At 42.2% G+C, this 16,261-nt stretch overlaps 1 protein-coding gene across 1 annotated transcript in view; it reads right to left on the bottom strand.

Annotated features, from left to right (window-relative positions):
- Nucleotides 1-241: 241 nt before the first annotated feature.
- Nucleotides 242-16,261, bottom strand: part of PARD6G (par-6 family cell polarity regulator gamma) — a 63,121-nt gene continuing 47,101 nt past the window's right edge. The window contains exon 3 of the mRNA XM_065667847.1: nucleotides 242-3,065. Coding sequence (XP_065523919.1) covers nucleotides 2,206-3,065 — 860 coding nt within the window. The 3' untranslated portion in view covers nucleotides 242-2,205. The remainder of the gene's footprint in view (nucleotides 3,066-16,261) is intronic.

The raw sequence follows: 16,261 nt of genomic DNA on the forward strand, positions 1-16,261 counted from the left end.
ATCAGTGTACCAGTACTCTTTCGTAAGGCAGTACTGGTTAAAAACATTACAGAAAGAAACTTGGTATCACTAACAACAACCCGAGGAATCCAAGTCTGTGCCGGTATGGAGAAAATCAGTACTGTAAGTGGATACTTATTTGAAGAGTCATCAGAACAAGGTACCTTGTTTCTACTGGGACAGGAGATACTTCCACAGAAAGGTGTGCTTGTGCACAGGGAAAAGGATAATAGCGTAGAAGTAAGACAGTGCACATTTTATTGCAGACAGGTCACATTTTCATCAGTTAAATAAGGTAAAACAGGTAACTTCAGCCAGACAAATCCACTTATTCACAAAAGTAGTCTTACTGAAGGTGTAACACAGTGTTCCTGCTCAGATGGTCTGACTGAAGCATATCCTGCTATTCAGTTTTTTTACTGCACCAATAATCAGGTTTTTGTTTGGTTTTTTTTTTTCAAATGAAAACCTTTGGTAAAGCACAAACACAGTTTTAAGATGAACACAATCAATGTTCTATTCTTACTGTGCTGGGAGAAGTAAGTACAGCTCTTTAACTGCTGTGATACCTAGAAAAGGTTTAACTCGAGTAAGTGAAAGAATTTTAAAATAAACTTTTAAAGCAAATCTAAAAAGAAATAGACTAAGTTCAATGTCCCAAACGTATTTAACAATGAGCAGAAGACTGGTTGTTCCACAGGTATTCTGTCCTTTGTTCGGCCATTACAGATTCCAGAATGGAATGTAACTTTTTCAAACCAAGACTTCTGGGTTTTCATCTCCATACAATATTTAAGAAATGTCTATTACACCATATAAAAAAGCTTTAATGTACTACAAAGTTAAAAACAAAAAGCAAATGACACAAGCTAAAAGTAGAAAAATACACTGTGAAACATTTATATTTTGTTCCTTACACTGATCCAAGATATAACAAAATATTTTAGATTAGACCACTTTAATCAATTCATGGCATTTTCAGAAGCAGACAGTTAATCGACTCAGTCACTGGTTACCCACCAGCCAGCATCCAGTAAGCATGTCTGACCATCACGAACATCCAGTATATTTTAAGGTTCCAGAAATCCTGTGCAGACATTAAGCTTTATTACTAGAAGAGTCCAAAAATAACAGAAGTATTCTAAGTTAGGTTTTGGCAGCCAGTCAGCATCCCTCCTCTGCAGAGCAATCGGCCAACCTTTTCTAAAGGAAAGACCTTGCGGTTTAGGTCTCCCCAAAGGCACAGCGAGGACTTGTCAGCTCTGAGGTGAAGGGGACAGTCCTAGCACACTCTGCCACTTGTGTCACCTAATCTCTTGCACCCCTAAATCTCACATGAACCATGATACTGAAAAAGAGAGAAATGATGGGGGAAAAAAAAGAGGTATTATCTAATAAATATCGAAAAAGAATACATTTACACATAATGGTGCCTGAAGCCTACTTTTAAGCCCTTTCTGTCGTGTTTTTCTTGCACGCAGGGCTGCTTCTGAACAGCAGGTGGTGCTGCACCCACAGCAGTAACAGAAACATCCTCCAACATCCCCTCCCTACGCTTTAAAAATACATATATATAGTTTCATCTGGAAAATGTATTTGCAGCATCTCCCTAACGTTATTACCACCAGAATAGGAAACCGCTATGTTTAAAGAGCCTGTCTGGATTAGACATAAGGTTGCAAATATGGTGTAAACAAGTTAGTGGAAAGTCTGTAAGTAACAGTAGAAGATGAGATGGCTATTAAGGAGCACTCTCTTTAAGCTGGTATTAGAAGAAAACCAGGTTCCACTTCAAATAGACATGTCTGTTACTATTAAAATCTAACTCATATACATGCATGTATAAATACATCCACCCATGCATTCAAACCCACGTATGTAGCACTGCCATTGGTAGCCTGTAAGGCTGCTTAGATTTATACCAACTAGATTGCTTAGATTTATACCAACTAAACCAAGTATGTGTTCTCACTTTAGGGCTGGGACATAAACCAGGTTTTACACTCTGGCTTTCTCCTGACAAATTTTGCAGTGCATGACAGTTTTATGTCTAACTCCAGATGCCACGTTTCCTAGAAAGCAACAATTTTCTGCACTCGTGAGGTCTATGAGAATACCAACTCTGTTTAGTGCGTAACATTGTTGCAACAGTCAATTGTCCCAATCGGCACTTAAGACTGAAAGGAGAGTTTGCAGGAATTGCTACTAAAGTGTAATGACTGTTCCATCCTCCTCAATACCTCCTCTGGGGATAACCAGACTGTGTCGGGGATCAGTTTTTAAGGAACTGAGTAATTTGTGGATGTTGCCATTGCTTTCTCGGCCAGAGTTGTTGTTGAGCACCAGGTCCCTTTGAAGTCTGTGGCTAAGGCTGCTGCCGTTGATTCGAGAGAGGCTACTGGAAGTAAGGCTGTGCAGTTTAGGAATGTGCTGTGGCTCCAAACCGCCCTCGATGACAATGTCAGCCTCTTCATCACTCTCCATTTCATCAGGGTGGAAGTTCTGCAGCACATGGGATGTGGGCAAGCTGTGGTGGCTCGCAGTGCTGTCTGTAGACTGGCCAGAGCTACCAGACATCCTACTGCTCCGAATGATATTGTTCCTCTGGTTTGCTGGCTTGACCGTGATAATAAGATTATGGCTGTTGGCAATCATCATGTCTGTGACTTGGTCAAGAGTCTTTCCTGCTACTTCAATGCCATTAACTTCCAGGACTTCATCATTCACAGCCAGCAAGCCTGTGCTCTCTGCTAAGCCTCCAGGAACCATACGAGAGATGAAGATACCAGGTACCTTTTCTAGTCCATGAGGAGTAACCCTTACGCTGGTGCCATCACGAATGTAAAATCCTAAGGGTTTCTCACACCCATGTCGATACAGCCTCACCCTCCTGTGTGTTTCAGGAAGAATGTCCACATCGATTATGGATGACACTGGTCTAAAATCATGAGGCATGCTGATGTTAATGTGAGGACGCCTGCGGAGGTTGTCATTGCGGAGAGTCACCAGAGCCTTCTTCTTCCTTGATAGTGTGTTGGTCCCAAAATTGCTGTAGTCTACTTCATCTGAAAAAGGAACAGCACCAATGTATCAATCAAACAGAGAATAACACAACCTACAGGGCATTTACTTCTTAAATCTGGTTCAGTGAATCCACACTCCTAATAATATGGAAAAATCAAATGGATTCTTCCACTTACTCTAACCTTCATTTCATTTCATGTCCATCACCACAACATTCAGAATGAGTGAGTTGTTTTCAATGACTAGCCATATTCCTTCCATATTTTGAGGGAAAAAGACTTCTGATTCTCAACTTTCTGTGTAAGCAAGAGGCCCAGTAGAAGAAGCAGGGAGAAAGAAACTGCACTGCTGCCTAGTCCATATGCTAAGAACCGCAGAACAAACACGGACTCACATATTCGCTCCTGCCCTTGCAAGGAAGATCCATAGGAAAGCAGCCTTTTTATGGTCTGCTGTTCAAGGAATGTTTTAATCCTTCAGTCTCTGTAGTGGTATCTCAAGGGCATGTGCAAAGTGATCAGCTTTAAATCAGCCAAGTAATATGACAAATTATTCCCTATAAGAAGCTCAGATCGTGCTTTGCATAAGAAAGTACTTAGTCATGAAGCTGTTAGCATACAAAATGCACCACTGCACCTCACATTAAAAATATGTGCATATTTCAAATATGAAGCATATACTAGCTGTAAAATTATTTCACCTGGGGTTTAAGTATGCTAACACTTCACATAAACTAACAGACCTTCAGTTTATTCTACTGTTGAAAATGAGCAGTAAAATACAGAAGAATGATTACAGAACTGCCACTAAGAAAATTATCTCAAACAAATTAACCTTGAACACTAATGCTTGAGAAAGACAATACCTCTATCTGATAAAGGCTTAAAAAATGTTAGTAACAACAAGCGTATAATGACATTTTTGTGCTTGCAAGGTCTCATTTTCAAGTCAGCTTTTGAGGCATATTAATGTCACTTCATTGAAGTCTGTCAACATGTTAAACAACTCAAAGGATACTAAAAAAAGTGCTAAGCAGCAACCTGATCTAACTGAGCCTGCCTGGAGCAAGGGGTTGGATTAGCTGGCCTCCAGAAGTCTGAATTATTCTCTGATCCTACACAGTCCTTCGGGCTGGAAAAAAATAACGTGAAGACTTCAGAAAGACCATTCCTGCATTCCCCTACAACTTGTTTACATTGGCTATACTAACACTGAGGACATCACAAGGCATCTAGAAAGTCATCCTGAAGGAAAAGCTTCTGTGAAATAGAGTCCTTACACAAGTTTGTTGTGTTTAATGTCATACTCGCCTCCTCCCAGGTCATGCAGAGCTACAGCCTTAAACCCTGAATCCTGCTCACCCTCACAATTCACTGATAAATTTCTGTGACAGTCCAATGAAAACACCTTGGGGATTCAGATTTAGAATTGAAATTCTTCCTCACTTGAAACACAGCGCTGTACCTTATAGCCCAAGACAACTTTTATCCCAAAATTCCAACTTAAGATGGCAATTAAAATTTCACATGGGTTTATGTGTTTAAGGCCATCTCTTGCAGTACTGGCAAACCAAACTCAAAACAAAAGCTGCATCCCTTAAAGACTAAAAAGAATTAGGCTGGCAAGTCCAATTTATTTCACCGGAGGTAAAATGAAACACATGTCCTAGTTATCCATCTATTCCCGAAAAACACCTGGGTTCTCTCCCTGTTAGCTGAGTTACTTTAAGGCAGACTTGCAAAAGCTTTACCAAATAATTCACCTGGGAAGATCTGTTTACAACACTGCTTTCTTCCCCTTAAACTAACAACAACCCAGAGAGTTAGTTCTCACAACAGGCAAGTTTGGGATAATCAGGTAGTAATGTCACAAGACAAGTACAATGGTCCTCCTGACACACACAGGTCGTTTCTGAAGCAGCTTCCTTTGGCTGAACTACCAACCAGGGCAACAGCACAAAAGAAATGGTTGTTCTGCGCCTGTGACCTCCTCACCTGCACTCAGCCCACTAACCTGTCTCCCCAGATGATTGCCAGCATTCCTAACCCCTGAGCAGCTTCAAAACAACCACCTCCTTTAATAACAAAAAGCCCAGCTTACCACAAAAATGCTATCTTTTTCCTCCAAACATGAACCAGGCAGAAGCAGGGATTATGTTACAAGGGATGAAGGCAACTTTCAGTGCTGAACCTCTGACCACTCTTGGATTTAGTACTCCAGAGCTGAAGAATGGTCAAACAAAAAAAAAAAGAACTCCATGTCCTGATGATGACTGGAATTTTGGTTTTTAAAACAGTGTCATGCATTTAGTTTCCAACCCCCTCATATGTAATCCTGTGAGTGTCAAAGATGAAGTCCCAGTTTTAACAGGGAAAAGTGTTAAAACTTGTTTCTCCAACCTGACAGAACGGGGATGGTTACTTCTATTCAAGATGACCTGCTCACTAGCAGTTACACTTGCTTGGAATCACCCTAAATAAATACAAATAGAATTAAGTAACTAACTGAACCTCAGAACAAAGCAGCTAACTCTCCCCCTCCTCCCTGTTGATGCTATTTAGAGCCACTACTCTTGCTGCAGGAATAAAGCAAAGTATCTCTACTGACGTTTAACATCAGCTGCTGCTCTGGCAGCAGAAAATCATCAGTCCCTAGCATAATGAAAAGAATTTTCCTTCCTCATGAGGTTATTCAGGGAAGTCAGGCGACATCACTCACTTTACTCAATGAGAGGGTGATCACACTTAGGTGTATTCCCTGTTTCCAGCAATAAACTGCTCAGGTGGCATATGTCAGGCTGAAATAAAACCTGCATCATTGTATAATTTATGACACGCTTTTGATGAAGGTCAGCCTCTTCTTGTTAGGTTTTGAGTTTCTCACCATATAGGATTTCAAGCAGGAGTGCCATTTCAGCTAATGAAACAGACTGTGCTTGATGCCAGGTCTCAGCGAAGACCAGTATATACCATATGGAACCAGACAGAGCTCATTTTTCATGTTTCAGTTGTCACAATATCAAATTCTCCTTCTACAGAGCCAAAGGTCTACAGAAATCTTCATGCATACTGGCAGAAGTGCCATCAAGGGGCACATCCAAACAGTGCTTAAATCCCCATATTTTACAAGGTGTCATGTTTTCCTATGTCTTCAGTTATGCCTGAGTGAAATGCTACATGCAGGTGACAGAAGGAGAATTAGTCTCTTAGGTGCTGAATGTGACTCCCGTTTCTTAGAAAGAAGCACACCACATGGAGCTTTTTCATCTACAAGATGTGCTTTCAATCAAAGATGCATTGCGATGTGCACGGATAATCCTGGATAACCACTAAACTTTGGAAGGCTTGGACTTCAATTTTACTTGTGCTCATAATTTGCTTCCTATTGAAAATACTGTTCCTGTAAAAAGAGATGAACAACATTTACCACAATTGGAGGACTCCTCAGCTTCCCAGTTCTCTTCTACTTGAAGCCACAACCCAAATCTACACATAAAATACCTCAAACTCTTCTGCAGACATTGAGTACTCTTGCAATTCTCTTCACCAAGAGCTTCAGTTTTCAGTGCATGTTTAAAACCATTTTGTTATCTTTCAGTGAGTTACACAAGACCTGAAGTATTTTGGCTGCATCCTTTCTGTTAATATGCACTGCCTTCTTTTTTGTTTTTCCTTAATAGAGTTGTTGTTACCTACTTATCCCTGAGGGCCTTTCCATTAGAGATGATACATGCTACAGATCTCTTCATGCAGAGATATACCTGTGCTCACTTTCCTGACAACAGTGGTAGTGGTGGCATTGTTTTTTTGGTGGGTTTTTATTTGGTTATTTTTTTAACCAGTGGAACCACCTCCACTTGTCCAGCAACAGTAAAACCCACTAAAGAAGGTTTGCATTTTGAAGCATGGATATTTTACTATCAGAATATTATTTTTAATAAAACTCCATATTTAGAAAGTTACAGAAGGGAACATTTTTGAGTTACTCTTCTAACAATTCTGCAGTCAGCCTGTGACTTCACAGAATTCATTATACTTTCCTGGTGGGCATCATGAATCCTATTGTTAAATAAGACAGTACATAACAGCAGAGCATACTTAAAAGGCTATTTATAAGGGAAAGAAAACTGCTTAGAGCATCTGGTTGTAGCCAAAAGAGTATTGTATTTCTTTAATTTACATGAAACAAAAAATTATAGACCTTCTGCAAAAACCACCAGGAGCACCACTCCCACTGCTTGGACAGCTGCTTTTCATAGGAACTGCCTGCCAGATGAAATACCAAAGCTTAGCCAGATAAGATTGTATAAACAAGCTGAATTCCACAGAGAAGCAGACTGCCAGGCTCCTATAGGAACAGTTCATTTCAGACTCTACGTTTTCAGTGTACATGCACTCATGCCTTATTATTTCCTCTGGGAACTGTGGAACTTTAGTTGACAGCTCTGGAAAGTACTTCAAAGACAAAATTACTTCCACTAGGGAGAGCAGCACTTCAGGCAGCTTGGGAAGGAGGCCAATGAGTCACATTAATAGTGAAGGGTAACCCCTCCATCCAACAGATCCCTAATACTGAGCACTCAAATTAGCAGCAGTCATAAAACCGTTTCAAGAGAACGTGTCATGTTTAACCCTTCTACCTTCTGTGTCCCAGCTACAAAACACTGCCCATGTTTGACTCAAGTTGCATTCAGTGTCTGTTTTCTCAGATTAAAACCAAAAGCATTTGGAAAGTAATCAGACAACAAATAAGCTGGCAGTCTCTTGTCTATGACCTGTAGGGCTGACCACAGGCAAAGGGATTTAGGAGGAAACAGATACGAAGTGAACTATGGCTCAGGGGGAGGTCCAGTGCCAATATCACTCATCAAGGAGTATTTAATAGGGAGAAAAATAAGGTTATCTGAATGCTAACACTGCATTCTGTGTATTGCAGGAATATTAAAAAAAATCCAGCTATTGCTGCTGCCAGCAACCTCTGGGTGAACCAATCTGAAAAACATATAGCAGGTAAAGTAGTTGTAGCTGCTGTTCCATCGAAAAGTCATGTATTCCACACACGCACAGATACATACACACTCTCTTCTCTCTCTCTTCATATCACAAGGACTGGACACGATCTCATCAACATTTAGAAGCCTACCTAAACATGGTTTACCTACGACATTCAACAGGGCTTTTAAAGCACAAACAAGATTAAAAGAGACAAATTCAAATTAACAGTAGAGCATGTTATCCTTGAGACCCTTAATCCTTTAGTTTCTTAAACAAGGCTTTCCAGACGCTTGTTCGTAGGCTGTAAACTCTGTAACATGTTTTTTAAAAGACATGTCACCAAATAACTGCCCTAGAAAGAAAATGTGAGAACACCATCCTACTCTGGTTAGCCCCTGCTAAACCTAGCAAATTGCAGTTCAGCAAAAAGCAACTTTCCCTTTATGGTGATTCAGTATTAAGCAGATAAATTTGCCTTCCTACTTAGGAAGCATTCATTAGTAGGTTAGGATTAAAAACTGAGGAACACAAACATGTCTTTCTACTCCCAACCCGTTTATGAACTTAAAATATCCTACCCTCTTTCAAGAAAGTGAATATCATTTTGTTCCTTCATTTAGCATGCTAGAGCAAGCAAACCTTAATTGTATTAAGTGTCAGGCTCTCTTCACGGTGTCAGACATGCATAAGAAACATTTTTACGCTGCTTGCATTGAGAATCAAGATAACCTCTTGGGAATTTAGTCTGCACTGATGGTGTGGCCTCCTGCACTTCTCACTGCTTGTCATCAGAGGCCACCATTCCCTTGCTGAACCTCTTCCCCTCTCAAGAGAAGACTCGATGGTTTTGACTTGCTGCACTGCTTCGAAGGAGCAGGAGCTGTTGCTTGACCTGCAAGTCTGCCCCGTGAAACAAGCAAGGACTTTGAAGAAGAAAGGTGCTACCAAGTGTAAAAACAAGCATCCAGGCTTGTGCCTCCGAAAGCTATCCTTGCCCTCAGAAACATCCAAACCCAGCTCCCAAAACTAGCCCAAAAGCCAGCTACAGGACTACAAATTTCACTGGTAAAGTTCTGGATAGTGTCTAGGACTGTCAGGGTTTTATTCTTCTAAGTTTCATATGTGACGTCTCTTCTACTCTCAAACATCTCTTCTCCCCCTGTTTTCTTCCATAAACCACATTTGCAAGGTTATGTTATAGCAGCATAAGAAAATTGTAGATTTTGAGCTTTGGCTTCGTTGTTGTTTTGGTTAGTATTTCCCTTTTCTTGCGGTGGGTCAGTGGGAATTTGAGGAACGTCATGTTTCTCTTGCACATCTCAGGCCTCAATCATTATTAGGTTCACCCCAAGGCTGCAGGTGCTGATATGGTGGCTTTATTGGCAAGACTGTTTCCCAGGCCAGTCAGCACCCAGCAGCAGCAATGGGTCAGTGATGCATGCAGACAGTAATAACATTACCTGTAAGTGGCTCTCCATCCGGTCACAGCCTGACGAATGAAGCCTATCAACATGTATCCAGCATCTCCCAACAGCCATCAAAAATTGTATTCACTCAGCTGATGGTATCAAAATGGGGTAGTTATCAACCCAATTCAAAGACGCTTGTGGGGGGAAACACCCTCCAAAAGCACCACTCTCCAACCTATAATTACATGCAATCTCTTCAGCAAGTCATCATCATGAACTTTAACGTTTAACGTTATTAAAAAACAGCCCTTTAATTACTTTTTTTCCACCCACTCAATTTTTTACTTGCAACAAACACACTCTTCCGCTCACTCAGAAAATCAGGGAATTGAGGGGAGCACCCTCTGCTCCCCATACAAGCACAACGGAAATCTCTTCCTTTACAGAAGTAAATGTGTGCACGTTAGGCAAAGCAAAACAAAATGAAGCAAAATGAGAAACCCAGCTACAATAACTCTTACCATGCACTGCAGCTGCAGTAAAAATCTTATGAACAACACAAAAAAGTGGTGTATTTTATCAAGTATTCTGCAAGTACTGAGGATAACTGTTTCCCAAGTGGTAGGAGAAAACCAGTTACTTTTTGCAGAAGTCTAAAGCTTGGAAGCTAAGAAGTTAACAGACTGACCCAAAGAGCTAATTCAGGAGAATACCGTTCTGTTTTTCACAACTTCAATATTTGGAAAGCCACCACAAATAATAATAACAATAAAGATTCACCTCAGGATCCTATTCATTCAGAATATAAATTCTATACCTCTGAGAAGAAAGAAAAATGTTTTCCTCAGTCTCAGAAGAAGCTGTAAAGGAAGCTTAGAACGGCAGCACAAAATCAAGGTAGTGTGCAGCAGAGGTCAAAGGAAAAGTTTTTGAAGAGGTGCAATACTGAACCTGATCAGAACTGTCATCCTAGAGACACTGATGTTAAAACAGTCTTTCCTCCTTTCAGAAGGAACTTTGTCAGCACTGAAAACCATTTCAGGGTTCTGCTGAAGAGCCAGCAGAGCTGAGCAAGGCTGGGAAGGCAGGACCTGTATTACCCAGCTAACACACCTTGCAGCTCACCCAAGGGAACTGAATCTAACAAGGTATTTCACACTCTCTCCTGCTGCCTTCTGCCACATACCTTCACTTTCTCTGCCAGGTGCTCTCCTCTCCTGTCCTCCTCCCTGCCCCGCTGAAAGCAAAACTGATAGTGATAAAAATCATCTATCATCCTGTTCAGGTAACTGCTAATCACATTTCTGTAGCATGCATGTGGCTTTTCCTATTTAGAAAGAAAACATATCCCAGAGCTGAGAGCACTAACAGCTTATTCAAGGTGGCAGTGGGCACATTCAATTGTTGCAAGCATTAAATCTGTGAGATACAACGGTACTACCAAGAAAAACTGTTTTCTGTTCTGAAGTACTTCTTTCTCATGCATTCTTTTGCTGAGTAACACCTTATTCATCACAAGCTAGTTCAGACAGGTAAGCTAGGAAGTGCCTTTTCACTTAGACTTCTAACGTCCCAGTAAAATTAACTAAAAAAAGAAATCCCCAAACTATGGACAAGTTCATATTTAATGAAGATTTAAGCCTCAAAGAAACAGGCAGTGGTCTTGTCTCTTCCCCACTCTTTACCCTGGATTGGTCTAAAAAGTTGCTAGCACCTCTCAGAAAAGAGGTGTTTTTATGCAGCTAAAATTCCTCTAGGATCTCTTTTCTCTCTTAAAAAAAAAAAAAAAAAAAAAAAGGCTGCAATTGTGTTTTGATAGCTTCACTGCTGTGGCGTGATAATGCCACATACATCCTGCAGCGGTGGGGAGGGAGAGAAAACACATTTACAATGCTTTACAAAGCACTTTTCTGGTTCCTGCCTCCAAGCTGGCAGATCATAAACAAAGTCTAGATTTTGCCTCTTATCGCGGAATTAAAAAGATTTCCAAACAAGCGTGCCATAAGAAATTAATTACAGCACTTGTCTTTCAAGTCGCGACCTCTGGGAGTCTCCCAAACTTTGCTGGCTGGAGTCGGATGAGTCACAGGATAAACACCCCTCCTAGGCCAGCCCTGCGCAAGGCTCTGCACGGCTGCACCTTCTCTCATCAGCCCCACTGCTTCGGATGCCCCGGGCCTTATGGCACTGGCAGGTTCTCGCCTCCACCTGCAGGCTCCTGGATGCACCCTGGGGCCCTCCTGGCTGTGGGAATCCCACCAGGCAGCACTGCCCCAGACAACACGTTTCCCAGTCCCCTGTTGGCCAGGCTGGAGCAGGCCAGCAGGCAGGAGGAGAAGGAGCAGCACGAAGCCATGACAGAAGCAAGTTGGAGCCAGTATCCTATGCACCAAGGGAGTACGGCCAATGCAACCCTGTGCTTCAGACATGGGAATGATGCAATGGAAAAAGAGCCCCAAGCAGTGAAGCAAAAACGAAGACCCCTCAGGTTGCGGGGTACAAGAGAGGAGCAACCTCAAAGCACTGCTGATACAAAGCAAATGTGTTTTATGTAATTTTATTTAATGGTCTGTTTTCTAATGTGGAGGAGAAGCAAAGTCAAGAGCACAATCTAACTATTACCATTCAAATTGTGTCTGTAACACTTGACTTCCCCAGCACCCTTCCTCTTTCAGAGGGCAAGGCTGCTCACCTCACATTGCTTCTTCTAGATATAACCAAAGCAGGCCATGAAGCCCTCTTTCCTCATGACATGTAGCGAAAGCTGCCTGCAGAGTGCAAAATAAGAGTTTTCCTGATTAAACCCAAGGGCACAAGCAAGTGCTACTTTTCTTGAGAACTCAGTTGCTCCTCAATAGGCCTGTGCCAGGCAGTGCAGAGCTGATCCACCTTACAGAGATGGCTAGGAAGAACGGAGTTCCCACTTCTTCTTTGTTCCCACTTGGGAAACAAAATGCCATCCCCATCCCTAATGCACAGCTGCCCCCAGATGAACACTGTATCTCCAGCCCCTGCCCACAGGCTAAGGAAAGGCTGAAGAAAGTCAGTCCAAGGAGGGCTTCCTATCCGGGATTTGCCCCATGCACATCCCCCCTACAGAGCCAAACACACGTTGGTTGTCTCAATGGAGGGATAAGCTCCACAATACACCTTTACTCTGCAGCATAACAGTGGATATTTAAAGATTATGTCTCACAAGTTATCAATGTGAAGTTTATCATAACCCCTGTGGTTTTCACCCCACCCCATCATGTGGTACCCCTAACCTCAGCTGTCCTGGCAGCACTTATCTGGGCTACAGCAGCATGTTACCACCTTGTTTCCTTAGCAGCAGTAACAGCATGAAGCAAGAAGGTCACTGCCATGTCCCCACCCCTCTTCCTCGAAACAGAAAGGAAGCCTTGTCTCAAACATAACTACCATGGCTTCTCCAGCTGAGAACAAAATAAATCTGTTACTTTTACTGTTAGACTAGCAATATCCTTGCCTGGCCACCGCCAGAAAGCAAGAGGCACTCAACTCATCCCACTTTTGTCAGTAAAAACTGCATGTTTTACGTAAAAGCATCTTAAAGGATCATGGCAATTCTGGCAGAAGGATCAGCTCTGTAGAGTTACTGGCCAAGTGATTTCCCCAACATGATTTTTATAATACTGTGTTCTTTTCTCCACCAGTGGCTAGGGCTCCATGCCCAACTGCATACACAAAGTAATTAAAGGCTGTGGCTTGGGAAAACTTTGCACCTGAGGGGACTCTGCAAAAGCTGTGGAAGTTTGCATGACCTGCATACTTCAGGGGTCCAGCCCTCAGATGGCCACTACCTGGATGGTGAAGTTTCTCTTTCTTAGAATATCAAGCACTGATCTGCCAAGACTGAAAAAACAAACAAGCAGAAGAAAACTCCCCAAAGTACACCAGTGATGTCGGCGCCACTTAAAAATCCTGGCTTCTTTCTTCAAACAGTTTTTGAGACACCCCATCATTATACAAGTGTGGTAACCTAGTGGCTGGTGTACCTTTTGCTTTTAAAAACAACAGTGTTTTTTCCTGTGAGCACATGATACAAACAAGGGAGTGGCAGACAGGAAGTGATTATTCAGAAATTAAAGAATTAGATCAGGTTCCGTGATACCAGAACAAAACGTGACACATGGCAAGTGAAGCTGACATGCACCCACTCATATGTAAGAAAGCGTTCTCTTTACTTACTGAACCCGATTGAGGGCTCAGTATGCATTTTGTTTCCTTAATGAACACCAGCATCAGTATGCCTCCTGGGGAGCACAAGTTACTCCATGTGTTTCACCAGCAAAGTTACACCAAACACTACAGTACAGAGCTCCAGCTTCCACGCAAACAAGTTACTTTGAATGGAAGCACAGCTAGTAGTAGCAGCAAGTCTCTGATGGCACTGCTGCTCCAGAGGTACTAAACACGGATGCTATTAAGTTCAGCCCTCCTTTCTGCTAATAGCAATCTCCTGACACTGTGAACAGAGCAGAAGTTCCTACTGCCATGCTCTGCTACACCCAGTATTCCTGCCACTCGGAATTCCTTTCATGATCTCAGTTATCCTGTTGCACAGGAGATAACACTGAGTCATCACCACATTTGTTGTGAAGTGACATCGTTGTGGGGAAATGGCAAACATACACCTTAAAGAACATACAGTATCCACAGCCTGATCTCTGCTCTGAGTGAACTGCATAGACATGGCTCTTCTTGTGCCCAGAGAAATTAAGTTGTGGCCAGACCACAGCCGTGCAGCTATTCGGTGGGCACTGACTGATTTACCTCCATTGTAAGTTTCAGCAAAGTCACCTTAAAGAAGAGCATCCCACACAAGAGAGCTAATTACATAAAGCACTTTACATCTGTGGATCCCATAGTGCTAAAAATAAAAACTTAGTGTTCATGAGGGACTAAGCTCCCATTAGAATGGTTAAGCTATAAACCTGGAGAATACATCAGAGGTTACGCAAAGCCCAGCAGCTTTAAAGGAAGGAGGAGGGATTTGCACAGTTCAAAGGAAGGAAAGAACAGATGAGGTACGTTAGGACTTATTTTCATTACACAGCATAGTCTGTTTCCAAGAATGCTTTCAACAGAAGCATCCTCCCAATACAAAAGGCAAGTGCATGCTAAGCTGACTCTGACAAGCTTTGATACAAGCTGCATCCAAGCCCAGACACACTGATTGCTACCAGTAACCTCAGCTTACCACTTCTCGCCTCTATCTGGGAGGCCTTCCCCCACTTTCAGTCCCTCCTGGGCTGGTACTACTGTGAGCAGCCAGTTCATGTCTTCACACACACACACACACACACACACACACACACGAAAATACCCCTCCCCCTATGAAACAAGGATGAATTTAAAGCCCCATAGCTTTCTTTAGACAAAAGCCCACTGTTCCTTTGCCATGCTTTTCCTCACCTCATTCTCTCACATTGCTAGACAGCATCAGGAATTGGCAAGATCTTCAATAATAAGATCAGGCAGTATTACTAATCCATACTAAATTCCCACAACAGGAGCCAAGTGGTGACCAAGACAAGAATTTTTATTTGATGATGCATTCTATCTTCAGAAAAAAACCTCTTCCAAGGACATTAAAAGTGAAGAGTACTCGTTATGTTAAACAAAACCACTGGCTCACAGGCTGATGTGATCAATGTGTCTTCTTGCTAAAATGCCCTTGGGGGGGTATACAAACACTCGGCACTAAGTTGTGCTGTATTTTAATGTGTACTTATTAATACAGTAGCTAATGAAACTGCTTATTTAAAGTCTACCAACTCCACAAAGTTTTGTGGCTACAGCATAGAGATCAACATTAAGAACCAACAACTCACTCTCAGGTTTAAAAAGATGCTTGCTTTATGCTTACGTTAAGCCTGATGGACATGTTTTAAAGTGGCCAAGAACAGAAGTGCAGAACCTTACTGTTTGGTACAGCCCTCAGGCACAGCATCAACACAGAGCCCCTCCTGCAGAAACTGAAGAGATCCGAGTGCTTCCTCCCATGCTGAGGGACAGACAGAGCACCAAGAAGGCAGGTTAGACAGGTTTCAAAGTTAACAACACCTGCCCCTGGCTTCGCAGCTAACACCACATTAATCCAGGGAGCTGCAGCAAGGGCAAAAAATGAAATACAGGGGTAGGAAATCTTTTTCCTCACCTTCTTTCCCCTTTACCCATCCAGATCATATTTAATGCTCAGCTCCAGCTTCTCCTTCTGCGTGCATGCAATTTAACATCCAGATCACTGCACTAAAACTCTACGCAAGACAGGTCATCTTGCCTTTGTTTCTGTTCATTTCACACAAGTCAAGCCTTTGGCCATGGCAAGTCAAATGATAGGTTAGCTGAAAGGAATCACTTCCAGCCCTTAGTCTCCACCTTTTAATACACAGATACAGTACTGAAAGATTAAGAAAGGAAATGGGAAAAGGGCTGTGGCTGTGAATCACCTGCTTGTCTGGGAAAGACAGACAACTGGAAAATCCTGGTCCTAAGACTATCTGAAGTATTCTGAAAGAATGGTGAGGCATTCAAGACCAGCTAGGCTTCGCAGATATCAAAAAGCCAGGCAATGGAAAGGAAAGTCTCATTTGTACCACACATTTCTGCTGAGAAAGTACCACTGTTCTGTTTGGTTTTATGCCTCTCCTGTCAGATCAGTCAAAGGCCAATGTAAAGTTAACATGCCAGATTTCACATCATCTGCTTGCCCAAACAGCTGGGGAAACTGTTTTAGCTGAGCTCTGCTCTTTCGCTCGCTTCAGATTGTTGTGTTAATTAAAAAGTCTTGCTCTTGTGTTACACAGCCCA

This window comes from Lathamus discolor, chromosome 2, assembly GCF_037157495.1.
Source record: "Lathamus discolor isolate bLatDis1 chromosome 2, bLatDis1.hap1, whole genome shotgun sequence".
In the NCBI taxonomy this organism is placed as follows: Eukaryota; Metazoa; Chordata; class Aves; order Psittaciformes; family Psittacidae; genus Lathamus; species Lathamus discolor.